At 39.5% G+C, this 20,739-nt stretch overlaps 1 protein-coding gene across 1 annotated transcript; it reads right to left on the bottom strand.

Moving 5' to 3' along the window:
* Positions 1-2,257: 2,257 nt before the first annotated feature.
* slc47a1 (solute carrier family 47 member 1) lies at positions 2,258-15,972 on the bottom strand. Its single transcript, XM_084373177.1, has 17 exons — positions 15,696-15,972; positions 15,254-15,355; positions 12,791-12,859; positions 12,551-12,699; positions 11,609-11,651; positions 11,293-11,337; positions 9,784-9,881; positions 9,091-9,188; positions 8,880-8,993; positions 8,418-8,485; positions 7,808-7,916; positions 7,565-7,640; positions 7,412-7,481; positions 7,182-7,314; positions 4,168-4,262; positions 3,681-3,785; positions 2,258-3,549 (listed from the first exon to the last, which is right to left on the bottom strand). The coding sequence occupies exons 1-17, from the start codon at positions 15,906-15,908 to the stop codon at positions 3,184-3,186; spliced, it is 1,953 nt and encodes a 650-aa protein (XP_084229303.1). The 5' UTR covers positions 15,909-15,972; the 3' UTR covers positions 2,258-3,183.
* Positions 15,973-20,739: the final 4,767 nt, after the last annotated feature.

Below are 20,739 nucleotides of genomic sequence, written 5' to 3'. Positions count from 1 at the left end.
CAAAGACAGAGAGGATGCTCTTTTTCTGTGGTTTATTTTTCCGCCCTTTGATCTGTGTTGCCAAATTTGATGATAATGAAAGGTCTGTACGCTCACGCTGCAACATGCTGGCTGGATGAAGACATGTCAAACTGAGCAAATCAGCCACCTGTTCACACTGTGCAGCAGCAGATAACTAGCAAGCTCAGGCTTCACAGTTATAGCCTGCTCATAAATAAAGAACTCGCCCTGGTTAACGGCAAACAGTCAACCACGTTTGATTCTCTGAAATACTTTTGTTTGTGTGTCGTTTCTCTACTGATCCGTTAAGGCAATGGCTACACATTTTGGCTGATATGATGCTTTTTCACTTTTTCCCGTAGAGTAAGATGAGAAGATTGATACCACTTATGCTTGTCTGGGAAATATATGGCTACAGCCCGAAGCCAAGCCCTCAGGATGAACGCCAGGCTTTGAAGCCAATTTATGCAGTGGCCAAACTGTGTAATCGCAAAAACACTGTGTCCCATAAGCTTACATTATGAAAGAAGCGTCACAACCCCCGTGAAACGACTCATTTCACCATCGTAATTTGAGCCATTCAGTCCAATAACATCTGGAAGGGTCTAGAGGTAGACCAAGACTGTGTTGGTGAGTTGTATTTAGATTATGTCGAGTTTGTACGGAGTAACCATGAGTTAACAAGGCATTTAAGTTCGTCTTAGTTTGGTAAAAGATTGAAGGTTGAGTTCAGTACGGCTGTGTTCTCTGTTTATTAAGGATAATAGGAGTAAAAATATTTCCTTTCTTGGAATTTTGTTAGTTTATTGTGGCAAACTCACTGCTTCCAGCTGAAACTACAGGGGCTACTGGACTGCCTGAGGCTAGCTGGTTAGCATGCTAACTTTACAACACAGTAGACGTCTTTGACATGCTACCAACACTGTTGCGTCTTCACCCTGTTGATAATGTTCATTGTATGAATGTTTTCCACAAAAATCTGGCTGTATCTTACACATTGTTTCATTAAACACTCGCAGTAAATTAACATACTCTATTATTTCCAGTTCTTACCCACAGAAGTCTTTATCAGATGAAAGAATTATTAATCGGTTCAGTCACATTTGCTTTCAGGCCACAGTCAGGCTTTCCTGAAGAGATTGTTTTCTTGTCAGGTATAAACTAAACAGATTAATTTCACTATGTGGTAACTTGAAAAGAGCTTTCACCTAGAGGTGTCTGTTAAAATCTCCACTCAGGCCAGTGCACCCGCAAGCCACTGCACTCTCCAGGCTGACATCGGCACTGGCTCAAAACAGATTGATGTTTGCAACAGTCACGTAAAAAAAACTTGCATATTAATTTATCGTTATTCAACATGTAAATCAGGCTTGATTCATACTTGGTGACACCGTCGTCTGAGCTTCAGTGCAGCTCATCAACAGAGACATTGCCACAGGCTCCTCACAGAGACTGTAATCTTGGCCCGCTCACCTCCAGAGACTGCAATCAGTAACATGCTGTGGCCTCATTAACAAGTGACTGTGTAAAGATTTGCTGTCACTATCGTTAGACTAGAACTTGTGTGATACAGTAGCTTAAGGAATCTCATATTAACTTCTTGGCTGTGTCATCATGCAGTACAATAACGAACTGGAATTCAGTTAAATTAAGGCTTTAGTTCATGATGTCACATACTATTTCAGTGAAAAAAAGCTCCAAAACTAATATGCACGTGCTTTGCAGCCTGAAAGGTATTAATGTTGAGAAACAGTGTTGATCTTTGGCATGGGGTTGCTCTCATCAGTGCAGAAATTATCAGCATATTGAAGCCTGTGCGACATTTACCTGAATTCATCATCCACTTATTGTGGCGACTACCTATTACTACTCTTAGGATGTTACGTGACAGAAATCTATGATTGCTTCCTTTCCTGGATGACAAAATCTTTAATCGTCAGTCGATTGCTGTCTTAGCACTGATTGTCTTTGACCAATCACTTAAGTACAGAGTTATGACATCATTCATTGAGGTCTGGCAGTGACCTTTTTTATTACTGAAGGGTAGAAGCCTTGTATGTCCTTAAAAAGCAGCGGCTAAACCATTGTTGTATCATGACTCACCAAATAGCCTTTAATAACAACTTACCCGAGTCTTTTGAGTTCATTTAAAAAGTAAAGCAACAATAGTGACATCATGAGCAACCTTTGCCTCCACTGACTCATTGTAACAAACCTTTGGGCTCCAGCTTTTAATAGAACAGATGTTGCTACAGTCTCCTCACAATGGTGCTTTTATTTACTGATATCTGTAAATCTTGGTGACCGTCATGATGGGATATGATGAAATTTATATCTGGGTTTGGTGTTTCTTCTGTTTATTCAGTTTCATTACCAACGTGTGTCTGATAAAGTGAAAGTCTGGTTAAATAAGTCTAGCCTACACGTTAGCCGGACCGAGAGTAGCATTTTCTGTACTGTTTGTACAAGTTGTTTTTATTGATTACAGTGCTATCATATGGCACTACATTAACATATTGGCCATAAATATGCATAAAAAAAAATAACTAGCTTATTATTAATGAATCACCTCCGTCCTGAAGAAAACCAGAGCAGAGTCACAGTGATACAGGAAGACGATGCAGTAATAGCCTTCTCATATAGCTATACTGTGTATTACATATTTACATGAATGCATGTAAATCTAACATCAGATATTTACAGACATCTTAAAGTTAAAACACGAGAAAAAATCATCTAAAGTCAGTAAGAAAGAAAATATATGTCACAGGGAAAAATGGAAATCAAGACAATAATAGGTGCAAAAATCAAAAGCTATCTGTGGAAAAACATTTGTTCCTTGATGCTCACGTGGTCTAGTAGTGAGGGTTTTATGATGCATCTTGCAGTCCCAGTTGAGCATCTCAGGCTGAGCAGGCTAAAACACGATCTTTGGAACAAGACCTTTGTTCGTCCTGCCAGTCTCGTTTGATGTCGCTCCCAGCTTTCTGTGGATTTGCTCAGCAGTTCAGCACTGAGACGTATTTTTCTCTGTAGCTTTACAAAGTGACATCCCAAGTCTATGAGCGGACTATTTAAAGACAGTATTGCGACACTTTCCTCTCTAAAGAGGAGATCTAAATTGTCAGTTTGTGAGAAGTGTGTTCAGCCACTAGATGTCAACATTCAGAGGTCAGCAATAGCTCAGAGGTTGGTGGTCAGGTCCAGTGGAACCAGTGGTGTAAGAGTGGAGTCATTAGACCAGTTCTGGGTGAAGTTGGCTCTGCTCTCAGCTGTGTGTGCCGGCACAGGAAACGCAAAATGGAAAGCCATACCTACAACCAAAATTAGAACTGTGGCCGCGAAGGTGAGTCCTCGACGCAAGATGAGGTGAGTGACAGAAAGTGGCGCTTGAGGTTTGGTATTTTTGCTCTTTTCAGCATCCCCCTCAGTCCCGCCTGCATTTGTGTTGTTGCCCTCAGCCTCGTGGGCTGCTTTCAGCTCCTGATCCTGGGTGCGGACTGGACTGTAGCCGGCTGCTTTAGATTCTTCTTCACTGTCCAGCTGGGCCTTCAGGGTGCAAAGATGCTGTTGTTAATCATTATGCGAGTAACCCAGGTATAGATACACAATAAAAGAAAGTGAGGACAGCCTGCTCTACCACACACCACACACTGTTTACATATAGTATATGCACTTACTGTATTAGGGCAGTCAGAGGAGTCAGACACCATCGCTTCAGTCAGTACTGTGCTCGCAGGTCGCTTTGGTATCAGCATCACTTTCTTTCCAGCTCGCAGTTGAGCCTAAAAACGCATTAGATTGAGGTTCACAATCCAAAAACAAATATATAACCCCAACCTCCATTTTTCTTTGAAAAATAATGCATTTTTAGTTTTTTTAAAAGAAAAATAACAGAAACATGACAAAATAAAAAGAGATTTTTGATTGATATGACTTTTGCTGAAAAATTGAAGCAAAACAAAATTAAATGCTGCCAATATTCAATTGGTGTGAGGAAAATGCTGCAGGAATGCCAAAATGAGTTTGCCCCCTAATGAAACTCAAACAAAAACAAAATTCCTGATAGAATGTTTCATCTGCTCACCGCCCTTTACATTCCTGCCCCAGATGCTTTTTGGAAAGGTTTGGTTTGTAATGGTTTAAAGTACATTAAGATCACCCTACCTTATGTGTGACTTTCTTCCAATTGAGTTTGAAGATTAGAACCAGGAAGAAACACCCCTGAATGAAAACACAAATGGAGAGCCCCAGCCACAGGCCTGACAAGAGAGACACAAATACAAACGCATTAAAGAAATATGAACTTTGTATTCACGTCATACATACAAGTTAATAACTGTATATACTTAATATGTTTGACAAAAAGGTGATGCTTGCACCTACATGCACAGCTAAATGCTAAAGTCAGCATGCTAACGTGCTCACATTGGCAGTGATAACATGCTTGTGTTCACCATGGTCACTATATCAATTTATGCCATTAGTTTTTCTGGTTATTTGGTCATTAGCAAAAAGACAATTTTGCCATGATGATGGTGCGAGATGAAAAGTTACAATTCATCCTGAGGGGAATATCAATGTATGTCTGTCATATTTTAAGGCAGTCCATCCTAGTTGTTGAGATATTTCACGACCTTATTTTACTGTATTATTACACTCTGAGCTACTTTGGAAATCCTTAATTCAACAACAACAATTCGAAAGTGAATTGATGAAATACAATTCAGAGTTCCAGTGTTTAGGATTTAGGGATAATTAGGGGAAGAAATGCAATAATAATAATATTTCCCTTTTTTTTTACTTCACCACTAGGTGCTACTAAATCCCACCCACTGAACATGTAAGAATAGTGCTCGAATGTAACCAAGTACAATGTACCAATTTGAGGTACTTATACACTACTTGAGTATTTCCATTTTCTGCTACTTTATACTCCAGTACATTTATTTGATACCTTTAGTGAGTAGTTACTTTGCAGATTACCGGCTGCAGCAGAGCGGAGGTAGCACATTTCTAATTACATTACTTTAGTTAATCAGCAATCGGATAAAAAGAAAAAAATTAACATGCCAATAAACAGAAAAATGCTGAATATCGGATCCAAAAATCGGCCAGGCTGATAATGAGTCGACCCCTAGTTCTCATTATAAACAAACATTTAAATAAATGTTTAATTTACTTTTACTTGTATTTTTAACACTTAAGAACATTTAGTATCAGATTCATTCAGGACTTTTACGCAAGTACTCTTTGTATGGGTGACTTTCATTTTTACTAAAGAAACATTTGAAGACGATATCTTATGACTTTCTGTTTAAGAGCAGTCAGTCTGAACAGTCAACAGAACAGTCTGTTTAAGAACAGTCAGGTTAAACTTATTTCCAAACAGCTGCATAATAAGGTTTCTTAAGTTCTTCATGGGTCACGGGAGGAAGTATAAATACAAGCAGGAACATACGCACCCCATAAGGTCAGATTTTTGACGAGTGTGTGTGTGTGTGTGTGTGTGTGTGTGTGTGTGTGTGTGTGTGTGTGTGTGTGTGTGTGTTTGTGTGTGTGTGTGTGTGTGCATTTATCACAGCATGCACACTTGGACTGGACAGCAAAGATCCACTCTGGCAGGGGGTAAATGGTAGGCTGCAGGGAAGGAAATTAAGGACTGTCTGGTGCAGCAGTGGGTTTGTGGGTTTAATTAATGAACCTGGATTTAAATGGAGACACACTACCTCATTTCTGACTCCTGCTGGCAAAGTTCAGAGGTGCTAGTCATTGGAAATAGAGCAAACAAGAAATATTTAGGATTGAGACTGACCTACTGTGCCCCTTTAGATCCTTTGAAATTGTTCTCATTTAGTGTTGATACAGTGGCTGTACTGCTGGGGGTGCTGGTCATCTGGTTTGCTGTGCACTTGCATGCAGATAAGTTAGGAGTGTTTGTTTGCAGTGACTGTGTGTGCACTTGTGTGCATAATTTAAGCTTAAATAGTGGTGAAAGAGAATTGGATAGAAGGCTATAGCCCTTTGACAGTCATATCTTTTTTTTAGTGGTTGTGTACGATTAATTTTTTTACTTTCTTGCCGCTCAAAACCAAAATGGTATTTTAGGATCCCAGTATTGCCATTTTAAATCTGATTGCATGCTTTGGTATTTTAGCATTTTGTTTTAAAACAATAAAGTGGTCATCTAGTTGTATTTTCTTTTAGTTTATCTGTGTGTTAACCTGTATATAGAAGCTAGTCTTAGGGTGACCCTGGTTAAAGTGTAGCTTAACAATGCCTTGTCATCCCACTAGGCAGGTTAGCAAGTTAGATAAACTTTTACTGGGTGGTTGACCTATTCAGTTTTTATGTGAACTCTGTATTTCTTCTCTGAGCTGGATCTAGTGCTGTTGTTTTTCATGAAATCATTCACAATCTTGACAACACCACTTGACTTTAGGTTGTAGCATGATGTGCACCACAGCAATCTATTAAAGCACGATGAGACAAGTTAGCACTATTGTATACACATTGGTGATTTAAACATTTTTCAAGTGTCAAATAGAAAAAGAAATATATCTATTTCCGATAGCTGGGGTTGTGAACATTTTCAGACCTAAAACTGGGATCCCAATCCTAAAAAGGAAGATGTGAGATCACAGGGATAACAGGCTTACTTAAAGGAATAGTTCACTCTAAAACAATATTCAGTCATTCAGCTTTGAGCGACCGCGCGACACACAAACACAAGAGGGATCTGCTGCACTATGATTTGAAACTTTGACACTCACAGCCGGATGTAAATACCAGTGTGTATCTATTGCGAGTCTCGTTCACCTTGTCCGGCGCGGCTTCCGTAGTGCAATCGGCTGCGAGGGAGCCTCGCGTGAAGTTGTTTCGAGTAAACTCTGGATGTCGCCACTTCAGGACACTTGGATTGCAGCGGACGAGCAGTATGGAGGAATATTACAAAGTTTTTGTGTAGTTTTATGGACCTTTTCCCCTGGGTCGCCACTTATGCTCGTTATATGGATTGTTCCTGCCGGAGGGAAGCACCGCGGGTCTCCAGCTGCACTTTGAGGGATAAAAAACTACACCGGACTTCTCATCAGCATGTGGGTGAGTCGATAATGACTGAATTTTGTTTTAGAGTGAACTATTCCTTTAATGCTTGTCTGCAGAACACATGAAAGCATTACCTAATATTCTGAGATTGGCAAAAAACATCAGAGCTACTCCCACTGGCAAACCGATGCCATAGTAAAACACCAAGTTGGACACCGCGGCGATTTTCTGCATCCCAGCTCCTACAAGTACCCCTGAGCAGACACACTGAAAACACACACAGATTGAAAGAAAGAAAAATATATTAATTAAATAAAAGTAAGCAACTCTGTGTACTATGAAGAAAAGTTCTGTATTAACCTACCAGAATTGCGTCAAAGAATTGTAGAAACGTTTGGACTGTGAGGTTATATGAGACAATCTCCACAATTTTTCTGCAGACAGGAGAAACATATCATCAGTAACAGAGCTGCCTTTACCTGGTAGAGGAATGAACGTGTGCTGGTCTGAAACTCACTCATCGGAGGTAAATATGTAGCCAATGCTGGACTTGTAGCCGGCGATGGAAATACCCTGTACCACAGCAAGCGCTCCTATAACAAAGACATTACACAAGGAGTAATACGTGGCAAGTTGTATTGCAATGCATGATCAATACAATAATTAGACCTTCATCAGTAGTGTCCAGTTTCGATTTAGATGATATTAATGGTGCATTTTTGTGTTGTCAAGTCTGAACGTATGTGTTTTCATACCGTACCTGTTAGAGCCAGGGCCACTTTGCAAGTGATTATGGCCCTGTTTGTGTTTCCGGCCCCCAGGGCATTCCCAACACGCACACAGGTAGCTGCATGGATACCTAGAGGGAACTGCAAGGACCCCATATTACACAGCTGACTTAAATAATTTGGAAAACCTTTTAGCTTTCTTTCTGAGAGTTTGATGATAAGATCAATGTCATGGCTTTTGTGAAATACAGCCTGGAGCCAGGAGGCAGTTAGCTTAGCTTAGCTTAAAGAATGGAAGCAAGGGGAAACAGTTAGCCTGGCTCTCTACAAAGTTGAAAAGTTAACCTACCAGCACCTCTAATGCTCACTAATTAGTTATCTAACTTGTTAAACCTACACACTATACACAAAGAGAAATCTAGAACCCTAACCCTTTATCCATCCGTGTCCACTCCTTGACTGCAGAGTTTCTCTAGCTAAGCTAATCGTCCCCTGGATCTAGGTCTGTTTTCAACATACAGAGAAGAGGATGGTATCAATCTTCTCATCTCATGTTAATAAGTGAATTTCCAATAAGATTAATTATTGTTAAACAACAATATTTCTATTAATATTCAAGTGAACACGTGAGATGATCCGTACCATGTATGTTATGGTTCCTACTTCCACCAACACATGCTGTGCAGCAAGATCCACCTCGCCAAGTATACCTGATACGACAAAGGTCAGATTCAGACATGTACAAAGACTTTTTAACCATGGCTCAAAGAGTCATCAGCTTCAACAATCTCTCAACAAGCTTTTTGTATTAATCTAAGATGTCAAATGTGTGAGAGAGGAGAAATATCCAATTTAGGCCAGATTTGCACACACACGGTACTTTTAGATTATCCTCTTAATTTTTCAATTAACCACATACTGCTGTCACTTAGTGTCCATATCCAAGACCAGAACTGTGTTAAATAAAGGTGGATGGTGGTGGGCAGTCATTTGCATTTTGGTTAAAAAGGAAACACCTTTTTGTGTCTAAATATTTGTGTGTTATATGTCAATTGTCAATTGAATATATCTCTAAACACCAAGCGTGTGACACATAACACTCACCAGCGAGGAAACCTCCAAACTCCCAGATCCACCACTCAAAACAGACCATAAAAAGACTGGGAACAGCCAGCTTCATAAAGGAGTCCCACTCCTGCAGACAGTCAATGGACCAGCCTGCAGAGTTAGGTTAGGGTTATATTCAATACAGCCTTTAGAGGGTGACAGTTTCCATGAACACTGAATTGGCCATTTAATTATGTATGTATCTCACCTCCCCATGTCCGCTGATGGAGCTTCCTCCATCTGATGTAGCCGTACAACAGCAGGCAGATGGTGATCTGAGAGAGGCTGTTAGCGAGTGCTGAACCACTGCGAACACACATGAAGGAACATGTTTTTATATTAGAAGGATGCTTTGTGACGGTCTACATTAACTGGGACTCTATCCCTTCATCTCTGTAGTCAAAAGGAGGTCAGTATCAAGACATTGGTTTGATTACACTTGATGTCTAAGGGTCTAAGAATGAGGGGCAAGCAGGAGTCCATGCTTGATATGGGAGGAGAGGGACAGACCTGACCCGACCGCAGAGACCTTACTGGTCTACTCGTCTGTCTGTTGAATCAAATGTTTGTCCAGCTGGACCTCTCTCTTCTTTTTCTGCCCTACACTGCCTCCATCTCTAAATAAAGCACAAGAACAATAAATATCAGCATACTGCAGACTCTAATCTAACAAAAAAACATGTTGTTCTTCTTGGATTAAAAATGCATAAGTTTCTGACCTCCTGTCCTTTTCTTTTCAAACCCCTGGCTATGAATCAACCCGCAGCCCTCTCCTATGTGGAAAAACATTGAAGTAATTAAGAGAGCGAAAAGAGTTTATTTGCTTTAAATACTGGGTTAACTAGTATATTTTAGTCCGTCATAAAATGAAAGGATAGGAGGAGCAGCATGACACACTTACACAACACCCAAATCGAGGACAAAGATCAAGATGTAGTTTGCCGCTAAGTTAAAAATGTTCGCTGCTGCTGCTGTGTACATCTGAGGGAGAATGATCCCCTGACAGACAAAAACACATGAAATCAACAATTAGCAAAGTTAATGGTCAAACCACGTCATTAATATTTTTCATACAGGTACAGACAAACCAAATTTAGGAAAAAGACAGCACTCCAGTGGTATCAAGACCGAGAGGCTACAGTCATGCTAGCAGCTTGATGAGGCTGTACTTATGCATAACAATGCTTTAAGCTAAATGCTAATGTCAGCATGCTAAAGTGTAACATGTGAATGTTAAGCAGCTATAATGTTTCACATTTTCACCATTTTAGTTTAGTGTGCTAGCAGTAGGGTGCAACACAAAGGACAGCCAAGGCTAAAAGGAATGTTAACCAAAGTTTTGGACAAATTAAAATGTTACCACGGGAAAAGTTAAATGGTCACCGCATCCTGAGGGGGGAAATAAATGTTTGAACTAAATTTCATGTCAGTAGTATAGTTATAGTTTTGGGGACATTTCACTTAAAACAACAGATGTGTACTCATGTTTGTTCTTAATATCAGATGAGAACTGTGAATGTGCACGTGAGATTTGATCATTTGAGAACAAGGTCACAACTCAGATCTGAGTACCTGGTACCTATTGGTGAAAATTGACATTTTTTTTGTTGTGTTTAAATATTGTTTTTTATATAACTTAATTTGACATTTGAATTTAAAGTACTGTCTTTGTGTCATATTTACATTTCATTAAGATATTTACATGGCACTATGTTGTGTTTTGGGTTAAAAGGGAATATGAAGTTAAAACCAGTAATTCATACTTTTTCCTGCTAAGTGGAGGCACTGTCATTTAATTGAAAATTAATAAATAAAGCAAGTAGTGTCTCTCTTGTTACACAGGTTAGCATGGTCAGCCCTAAATAAAAGTACCCAGGGTCCCACCCATATTACTACGACCCCCATAACTAATTACTTAACCATATAGCTACATGGGACGGGTGCTGCATTTCATTTAAAGAAGAGCAAACAGCTCTGAAAGCTTTTCTTGTTGGAAAACATGTTTTTGTTCTTGTCTTGATTGGTTTTGGTAAGAGTTTGATATAACATCAGGCTCCACTGATGGAAGCACTCTCCTACTGTTGATCTGATTGGTTGAAGTTAGTCTGTGATAGATGGTGAAGGACAGATACTTTATGCATTTTTTTCATAGACCCTGCCCTTATACAAACAGTTTACAGGGGCGTTTTTCCAGATTCATGTTGGACAGAACTGCTCTCACGGTTTAGTGTTACACCATCTCTGATACAAATTCAATTCATGAATATGATCAAGATGTGAAGTCATTCTTTCTGGCAGTTTTTAACCACTGGAGTGTCGCCATTTCCTGAATTTGCTTTGGGAAAGTTGCAGTCCATTTATTGTGGCAGGGGTTCAGTGCAGTGCACCTGTTCCCCTGTTATAGACTCACTTGGTTTTGGAGGTAGGCAACTTGCAGCTGGTGCAGGAACATGGCCTGTAGCAAGGAGAAGAAAAGTGGATTTTTCAATTCCAAAACTCAAAATCTTGTTGCTTTGCTTTCTGAGGCACCTAAACTTGTTTTGCATTTCTTTATCTTTAATACAGAACCTACGGTATGTCCTAATGTGCTGATTCTGTAGCTCAACTAAGTGCAGAATATTGCATAATTCAACATGCATGGAATTAAGCAGTAAACATTTTGTCCCTTGGGAGACCACACCGTATCTTTTCCGACTCTGGGGAGTGTTTCGGTTCAGTGCACTTACAGGAACAGCAGGTAGAAACACCATCATGTAGAGGTGGGCAATTCTGAAGGGGAGGCAAACAGAGTGATATCAATTTAGTAGGGCAAACACAGACAATAATTCACTTTCACCTCAGATAGGCCCCTCTTTCTTCAAGTGTGCAATCAAAACTGTGGCTGTTCATATTAAAAGGTATAATTTGTTGAATATTGCCAGAATTCAAAGAATCACAAGAGGAACCGGCTACCCTTAGTGGATTAGCTCATGGTTCAGTGAGCCGTGGAGCTCAGATCACAGGGGCAGTCACCATGGCATAAAGGGCAGGGTGCTTCATTTCTTAACATTTTGTGAGTTTATTTTGTTCATTTATTACACTAAAAACTGGAATGTATCTGCCAACTGAAACTACGGCAGCTATTGGACTATCGCCTCCTGCTGGTACAAAGTGATATTTCAAGACAGGAGTGGACTGGGCTAGCTGGTTAGCGTGCTAACTTCAGTAGACATCTCTGCAACACAGTACACAGACGTCTTTGACACAATGTCAACACTGTTGTTACTTAACACTCTGTTGATAATGTTAGTTAATTCTTCGAATGTTTTAAATCTAAATTCTAGCCATTGACTTGTCAAGTTAAAGTTGCATACATAATATTTACATAACATATGTATACATATGTTATGTAAATATATAATATACATTTTTTAGGTTCATACAGAAATATACATAAATGCACATAAAAAGATGAATGAACCGACTTAGAGTGCCTTAAATGATACAGACACTGACCTAGAATGATACCACACATGGATAATATAGATGTCAGTAATACTGCTGATAAGGACCATGACACTTAAGATAAAGATGTATGTAGGTTAAACAACCTGATAACAGTTTGCCTACAACAGAGCACACACACACTGACTGTACACAGTATGTAAGGTAGTCATCAGTCAATTTACCTCGCCACCTCATGCTCTTGGCGCAGGAGGAGCAGTAAGTTGTAAGAGTTGATGAGGAGAGCCCAACAGGGCAGACAAAACAGCAGCAGGATCAATGTGCTCCTCTGGAGAATTACTCCCACTCGTTTCATGTTCTTACTGCCATATGTCTGCAAAATAAAAATGAGGACTGAATCTGGTTACTACTTCCAGTAGATAACACCCAGTACTAAAAAGGCTCAGATAATGTTGTTTACTCACCTGAGAAATGAGTGTGTCACAAGCCATGGTAAGGCCAAAGCCTGTTGCAGTTGTGGTCACGTTAATGGTCTGAGAATCAAACACACAAAAAACCCTTGAAGTTAGACTTTCATTATGAAATTTTACTGTTCAGATGTCTTTTACTTTATTGTCTATAACTCTGAGTACATGTATGTGATCTATGGACACCCAGCTCGAGAACATGTCGCTCCTACACCTCAGATGTTTCAGCAACGAATGTGTATGTGGTTCTATAGTTCATGGAAACTGTTCAGTATATAAGGACGAGACTGGTTCCAAGAAAAGCAGTGCAGCAGACACTGTGTGATCACATGTATCAACACTGGAGGCCAGGTGCAGCACGGGGTGAAAAAGCTCATGTCTGAGCAATAGGTAGTCCTTATGGAGCAGAGGCACTCCTGCTGTGTGTCAAGCAAAGTAGGTTATTGGAAGAATTACTGCACAGTACTCTGGTGGGAGGAAGTCAGAAAAACCTGACCTAACTTGTGCAATTGACACAAATTACAATCTGTAATTCATTTTGAGATTTTGGACTATTTTGCTTCCATAACATGTCTTCTTTCAGACAAATTTGGAAGTTTATTTCAGGTTTCTGTAATGGAAATCATTGTGTATTTAATTTGTCCCATTTGCATGTTTAAACATGACATCTCAAACAAACTTGCAATACAAAATCTAATTGTCTAGATGTAGTCATTTTCCTGCCTTATTGACCTGTAGTGTCTTTCCTTTTAAAGACAACTGTTTCAGTAGAGAATGTACGACACACACACACCCTGACCTCGTACTTTGTTTGCTGTTCTGTCTTTTAATCAGGTTTAATTTGCTGGATGTGTCCAGACCCATGTCGCCAGAAGCTTACAGCAAAGCTCTGCTAAGTTCTTGATATTAAGAATGAAAGAAATGTTTCCCTGTGATTTGAAAGGGTCAATACACCCGATCACACTGAGAATCAATACTGCAGTCTGCAGCTCGTTGCAAATTTCAGCCAATTTCAGGTCACTTGATGGATCAGTGGTCATTGCTTTGGTTTCTAGGTCTGTATGGTTCAGTGCCAAGCTTTCTGATGATTCCCCCATGTGAACTGTGGGGAGCCACTCACAACACACTATTCTCTAACGAGTCAGCTTCATGCTATTTGTCCAGCCCCAAATGGCAAACAGCCAATGTAAATTAGTTTGAAAAGGCTTCCAACATTTAGCAAACCAAAGAGGGACATACATTTGTGTCCAAGTTGGCAGACTAAACTTGGGCTGATGCTGTCTGTGTGCATCAATCATACGTAACTGATTTGTGTTTTTTATTTTTTTATGTCTTTTTGCTCTACATGTTTCTGTTGCTGGTCTACAGTCTTGCAAATGAAATCATTCATCTTACAGGATGTGTGAGTCAGCAACTATTTGCTAACAAGTTAGCTGAGGACTTGGTATGGGGCATGCTTTGATGTGATGTGATACCACCTCCTCACTACTGCTGGCTGACCAAGTAAACCAGCTGTTGTCGAGGTTTGATACTGGGAGGAAAAGTTTGAAAAAGCAACCGCCATTGACTCAACAATGACACAGCTTCAGTACCAAACCCCTACCCTTTAAACTGACATATGTCTCTGTTTGCTTGGTCATTCTGGGTTCGTAAAAATATTTAAATTCTATGACATGTTTCATTCATTCAGCTATGTGTGTTAATCTTAGATTGCCCCTGAAGAAGAATCATTTCACACTGCTTCACCTCTCTTTGGGGTTCCTGAGTCGGTTCAGACTTCTGTCTAACACGTTCTTCCAAACAACCAGCTGTTATAGTTTCACAGAAGTAAAATAAATGTGCACCATATGGTGTAGGAAACTATTATTTTGACGGTTTTACACTTCACTTCCGCTTCCGGTCTGTCCGCCGTCATATTCGCCGTCATATTCATAAAAATAAAGAAACGAAAAACGAAAAAAATGAATTTGCAAAAACCAAATTTCGGCCGTTATTTGGTTTTGTTTTTTTGGTTTTCTCGTTTTTTGATGCTGACAGCAAAAACCGTTTTACCGTTTTTGATTCAAAACGAAAAAAGGAAAAAGGGGCGCCGTTTCCCTTTATTCGTTTTTTGGTTTTGACAGAAAAACGGATTATACTTTCATACCCGGACCGCTGAGGTGCATGTCTTTTCTTTCACCCTTTTGACATATAAAATCAGAGTATTGCTAAGTGTCTTTTTAAAGGTGCACAAAATGAGCATCAGGACCACATCACTTACCGAACTCTGAAGACCTGCACTGTATGATACAGATACTAATGCGTTAAGTGAACCACCATCGTAACAAAAAACACACACACGAACAAACACTGAGCAGCTGCAGCAGAAGTAGTTGAGTAAGTAGAAAGAGTTATGGTTGCAGTTTTCCTTTCGTGGCAGCAGGTAAAATCAGTAAGTCACCAAAGAAATAAATATAGTACCGCTGAGGCGAGAGCGTATCCAGCCAGCTCTGCATTTCCAATGTGACCACAGAATATGGTGATTACAAAAGGCAGGAGAAAGTTCAGAATCCGAGACAGCAGCTGCAGAGACACACAGAAAGATATGACTCATTTCAGCTCATCATTGATCAGGTCAAACTGATGCATGTTGCTCCGAACATGGGTTCAGCAGCTTATCTGTGGTCGGCAAAGTAGTTTCAAGTTTAAAAGCGGTGTCATGAAATCACCAAGCACAAACAGGTTTGCACCTACGCTATAATCACTGCTTTATTTCACCTTTTGCGTGCTGTATGTTATTCAGAACTGTTAACGGATTTTACTCTATTACAGTGCACATTCTAGAGTAAAGGAATACACTAATCAAATGAATGTGGCGCATACCAACACCCTCCCACCAACACTTCAACTTTCCCCTACTCACCAATGGGCCCGTGAGCCGTAAGACTTGGTAGAGTTCCTCTCTGTAGACCAGCGGTATCCAACGTCTAACGCACGCACACCGAAACAGTTTGGAGCTGACAGCCGTCACTGCCTCGTCTCCCTCAACCCCTGCTGTCTTGGCAACGGACTCCCCAGCAACGGGCCCTGCACCCGGTGAAGGGTGTGCAGGTTCCGGGGAACCCAGCTTCTCCATTCAAACACAGAACAAGAAGACGGAGGGGCAAGAGAGGGGAGAAAAGCCAAGGGACGAGGGAGGGAGGGGAAGAGAGAGCAAGGGTAAGAGGGGCAGTCTGAGTTCTTCAAAGTTATTGATTAAATAATGTGCTCCAAAGGAGGCAGGAGGTGAGGGAGTGAGTAAAGGAGGGAGGAAGAAAAAACAGGGGGAGTGGAAATGAAAAAAAAAGGGTTTACTCATGGATGCAAGGGTCAAAGCAGGGCTGATAAAGGAGGAAATATAGTGAGTCTGAGTATTTGCGCTGTCTACAGTGAGTGAGAGCTTTGTGGACATGTTTCATTAACATATTTTGGTGTGTGAGTGTGTATGAGTGGTCTTACGGGGCTCAGTAGTAATCTGATGAGGAATGCCTGTTTGCACGGTGCAAACAAAAAGCTCTGATGGCATAAACTCTGCAGGCTTTGATTAATTACTTACAGGGCAGCAATGCTGTTTGTGTTTGTATGTTATGCTGATCTTATCTGCCTCTGAGTGCACTTCGACCACTGACTTTATCCCCCCGTGTCTCCCCCTCCTCATGTACTTGTCACATAAACAAACATAGTCACACAAGCACACTCATCAAGTTTTCCCCGACTGAGTTTTGCAACTTAAACATTTATTCACCAGCGACTACAGGTATCTTTAGTTTAAATGTTAATGAATAACTGTGACTGAGCCACTTTATTGATTAAATCAATGCTTTTTATCTTTAACTTCTCAGAAAAGAGTTGCAGGATCTGCACATACAGTTAATATCATTTGTATTAACACTATGGCCAAATTTACCATCAGGCAACTTCTGTGGAAAAGATCTTAAATTTTACCAAAAAAAGAGGTCACGAGCACAGGTGTTAAAGGGACAGTTAACCCAAAAATGAAAATTCAATCATTATCTACTCACCCTCATGTCGATGATAAGTCAGGTGAAGTTTCATACTTCACAAAACATTTCTGGAGCTTCACAGCAAAACAGCATTGCAGCACTCTCCTAAACACCTGACATAGATGGGGACTTGTTTTTAAATGTAGAAGATAACTGGGGGAAAAAAAGAAAAAAAGATGAGGTAAGGATTCCCAAGGTTATAAAAATGTCTTTTCAAATCAATTTGTGTGAACTGTTCCTTTAAGTATATAGCAATCACACTTCTGTGTGATTATTCAGTTATTACATATCATATTAAGGGGAAATTCTACATTAAACAATGGGTTTTTCAAGCGTTTATTATTCAAACGTCATACAGCAAAGTAATACATTTCACATTGGTTATTCTGACTCCTGTAATAAATCACACATCTAGTTATTGAATTTATACACATTGACTCAAGAGGATAGAAAAACTTTAATTATATTTTTAGTTTTGAATTAAACTTAATTAGAATTAGATGTATGTGATTGATTTGAAGTCAGTGTTTCAGGAGTCTATAGTAGGTAAGTTGTTAGTCAATTGTGCAACATCACAGAGCCGATTTTCCCACAGCTGCTCATGTTGCAATTGCTGCTAACCTTCGATCTTTGGTCTGACCGCACACGTAAGGATGTTTTTTAAAAGAGCAGGTATAAGACACTGCCATAGACCGGATTTTATGTACTGATTGTAAAAAAAAGTCCAAAGCTTCTGATGCATTTAAATTCACTTTATCAAATGCAAATATATAAAGAAGTTGGAAGTTTGAGGGAGGCATGTCGAATACACTTGGCACTTTCTACGCTCAGTTTTTAGTATAAAGTATAAAAGCTGTCAGGCTGAAAAAGATGTTAGCAGATACAGAAGTTCAAAATGTGCACTCAGCTGAGAGAGAGCAGAGGGGAATCAAAATTGGATATAAAAGTAGTGAGAGCAATAATGATAAAGTGATCATTCTTATCTTTATTGTAATGTTCATACATTTAGGTGGAAGTTTGCGAGTGCACTTGTTATCAGTGTTTCAGTACAACATGTTCACAAGTTGTGAACAAAGCCCACTTGGTTTTTTGCCAGCAGCATTTTTGGAATAACGTACAACTTAAAAATGAAAATGAGTTGCAACTGTTAAAAGTGCACAAACAACACACAGCAGATAACAAATAACTCTAATCGTCATTGCAATACGATTTACTGTCATAATGTGTCGGCCTCATTAACTACTTGCAGCATGAAGAAACCTCTTTCAGTTGGTCAATGCCTCTCTCTAGTGGGTAACACACACACACACACACACACACACGTGTCCACTTCCTGAAGAGCATGTGCTCCCCCTCTACATCTATCTACTTCACTCTGCCAGCTTACTATTTAAACCACCTTTTTTAAAAGAAACTGCATTACACATCTTCTGCTGCTATAACAGTATCATCATCAGACTGGATGATCACCCACACCACACCAAAACCTTTATTTAAAGGAACATTATTTAGAAATTGGCATTTTGTGCCGTGATCCTACCCCTCTCACTGAAGTTACATGGTGCAGAAACAAGTGAGAGAGGGCAGAGTGGCTGAGACAGAGACACCATTCACCCTATTACAAGACTCTGTACCATCAACATGATTAAGCTACCTCGATTTTTCATACAAAAAATGAAGGACAAAGGACGAATTACAGCACAAATAAAGCTCATCTGCCACAAAGATCGTCAGGGTTTCTTGGTCACTTTGGGATAATTAAGGTTGTTTTTTTCCTTTGGACAGTAGCCTGGCTGCTAGTGGTTGCCATGTTGCAAACAATGTCTTTGCAACAGTGGCGCCAACAACCGGGAAACGATTTTCCACTTTATAGTTTGAAGGCTGTTCGCTAAACCACACGGTAGATCACTTGTAAAACCTTAGTTGAACTGTCACAAACTTGAAAAAAAAGACATTTAGGTACTGCACTCTGTTTTTTAAAAGGGCACAGCGTCACACACAGCATCAGCATATCATGATAAACAGTGGCATTTGTTAAAACAAACCTGTATATGCTGGTGAGAGGTGATATCTGTCAGTCATATGTCAAAACCACCAGTGACATACCACTGAGTATCAACACATGCCACTACATCAAGAGAGTCAAAATATCAGCCATTTCTTGGTCTGGTGATATTTCCATTAGGACTGAGGGGAGATTGAAAAACGATAAAACAGAGAGATTATGTTCATTCACCATATGAAGGAGTGAATGATAATGTCGCACCGTTACTGCAGGATTTGTAAATAAGCACCTGTTTGTTCAGTTCAGTAACATCAACTTTAGAGGTGACGATAGCCAACTTGTTTCTGCTGCCCCCCAGTGGCCAAAAGAGTGTAGTTGGGTTATATTTCATTTTGTGATCTTTTTCAAAACAGTTGAGCATTTCAGTGGCATGATGATTTGATATTTTTGGTAAAAACGGATTCAAAAGTCAGATTTTTGTCAGAACTCAATTTTTTGTATATACAAAGTTGGCTTTATTGGGCAGAACAGCGTCATAATCTTCACATTACATTAAATAAATCTTTAAATGAATCTGGGGGGAAAAGCCCATTTTGTTTTGGCCTAATTAGTTTACTTAGCCTATAACTGTCTAATAAAGATCATTTTATTTCTGGTTTTTGCCTAATTTGATACAAAGTACGACTTACATTTTATTAGTGTACTGAAATAAAGTGGGAACAGACTTTTGTCAGCAGAATTCAAGCACAGACATAAAGTATTGTTATGGAGAATAATGGCCTCTATGAGTGGTATATTGTTATATATCATATCAATGATCACTAATTCATATTGCTATTGCAATATAATGGATTATAAGCCTTTGTTACTGGGTAACCTGGTATTGTTTCGGTGCTGTATTGACCCCACACTGGGTAACTTTTTAACCCAGTGTTTTTTAGTGTGCAGCCTCTCATTCACTCATTAAACCTATTTTCAACAACTTTATGTGTTGTTGGGTAGTTCAGTCTCTTATAATCTATTATACTTTATAAGATAATCTTTCTGTAATAACCTTATATGCTAAGGAACTATAGATAAATGTAGTTTTTACATTTTTAAGTTTTTAAAAAGAAATATACATCTGCTGAAAAGTAATAGAGCAAAAGTGTAAAAAGCATGATATAGAAGCATTTTGAGGAGAACCTCAAGGACACATGGACGTGTCAGAGAGCTCACTCGTAAGTGACAACACTGGCAGCTTTGTTATCAGTCATGATAAAGATGCGGTTTATTACTTGTTTTTATATGAATACACACATTACATTGGTCTCTGCTTACTGTCAATCATCTGACATTAACAGGAAGAAAGGGTGAGAGAGTGCACAAGGAAGCAATCCCAGAAACTATTTCCCCACATTCCTGTCTTTTTATTCAGGAACATCAAAATAGTTTGAACACGTTCTCTAGCATGACATCATGAAATATAGATCATGTGAATTGTCCAGTTTAATCTTATCAAAAAAATAGATTAAATTAAGGTTTTTACAAAGAAAATTGGGAGACAAAATTTACATTTACATTTTGTCAGTTTTAAGATTAACTGCTTGCTTCATCAACACATATATAGGCCTATATTGTCAAATACTTTAGCAAATCGCATCGTGATCGGGCTTCAAAGACCTTTAAACATTAAAAGGAAACCTATAAAATGTGTATTTTAATCCCTGCCTCCACGCCCAAGACGTTTTAGTACCATTGTGATGACTACAGCCAATAAAAAGTTTCCTTGTGATTGCACATCTCAAGTACGCACCAATAAAAAGGAGAGAAAAAAAACAGGTGGGATGACTGAAAGGGTGTTGACAGGAACAGGCAATGATGAGAAACTGATTTAGAAACTGTGAGGGGATTATAAAAGTGTGCCGTTCAGATCTGAA

The sequence above is a fragment of the Pagrus pagrus genome (assembly GCF_965226575.1).
Source record: "Pagrus pagrus genome assembly, chromosome: 14".
Lineage (NCBI taxonomy): Eukaryota > Metazoa > Chordata > Actinopteri > Spariformes > Sparidae > Pagrus > Pagrus pagrus.
This window is presented reverse-complemented; position numbering and strand designations above follow the sequence as displayed.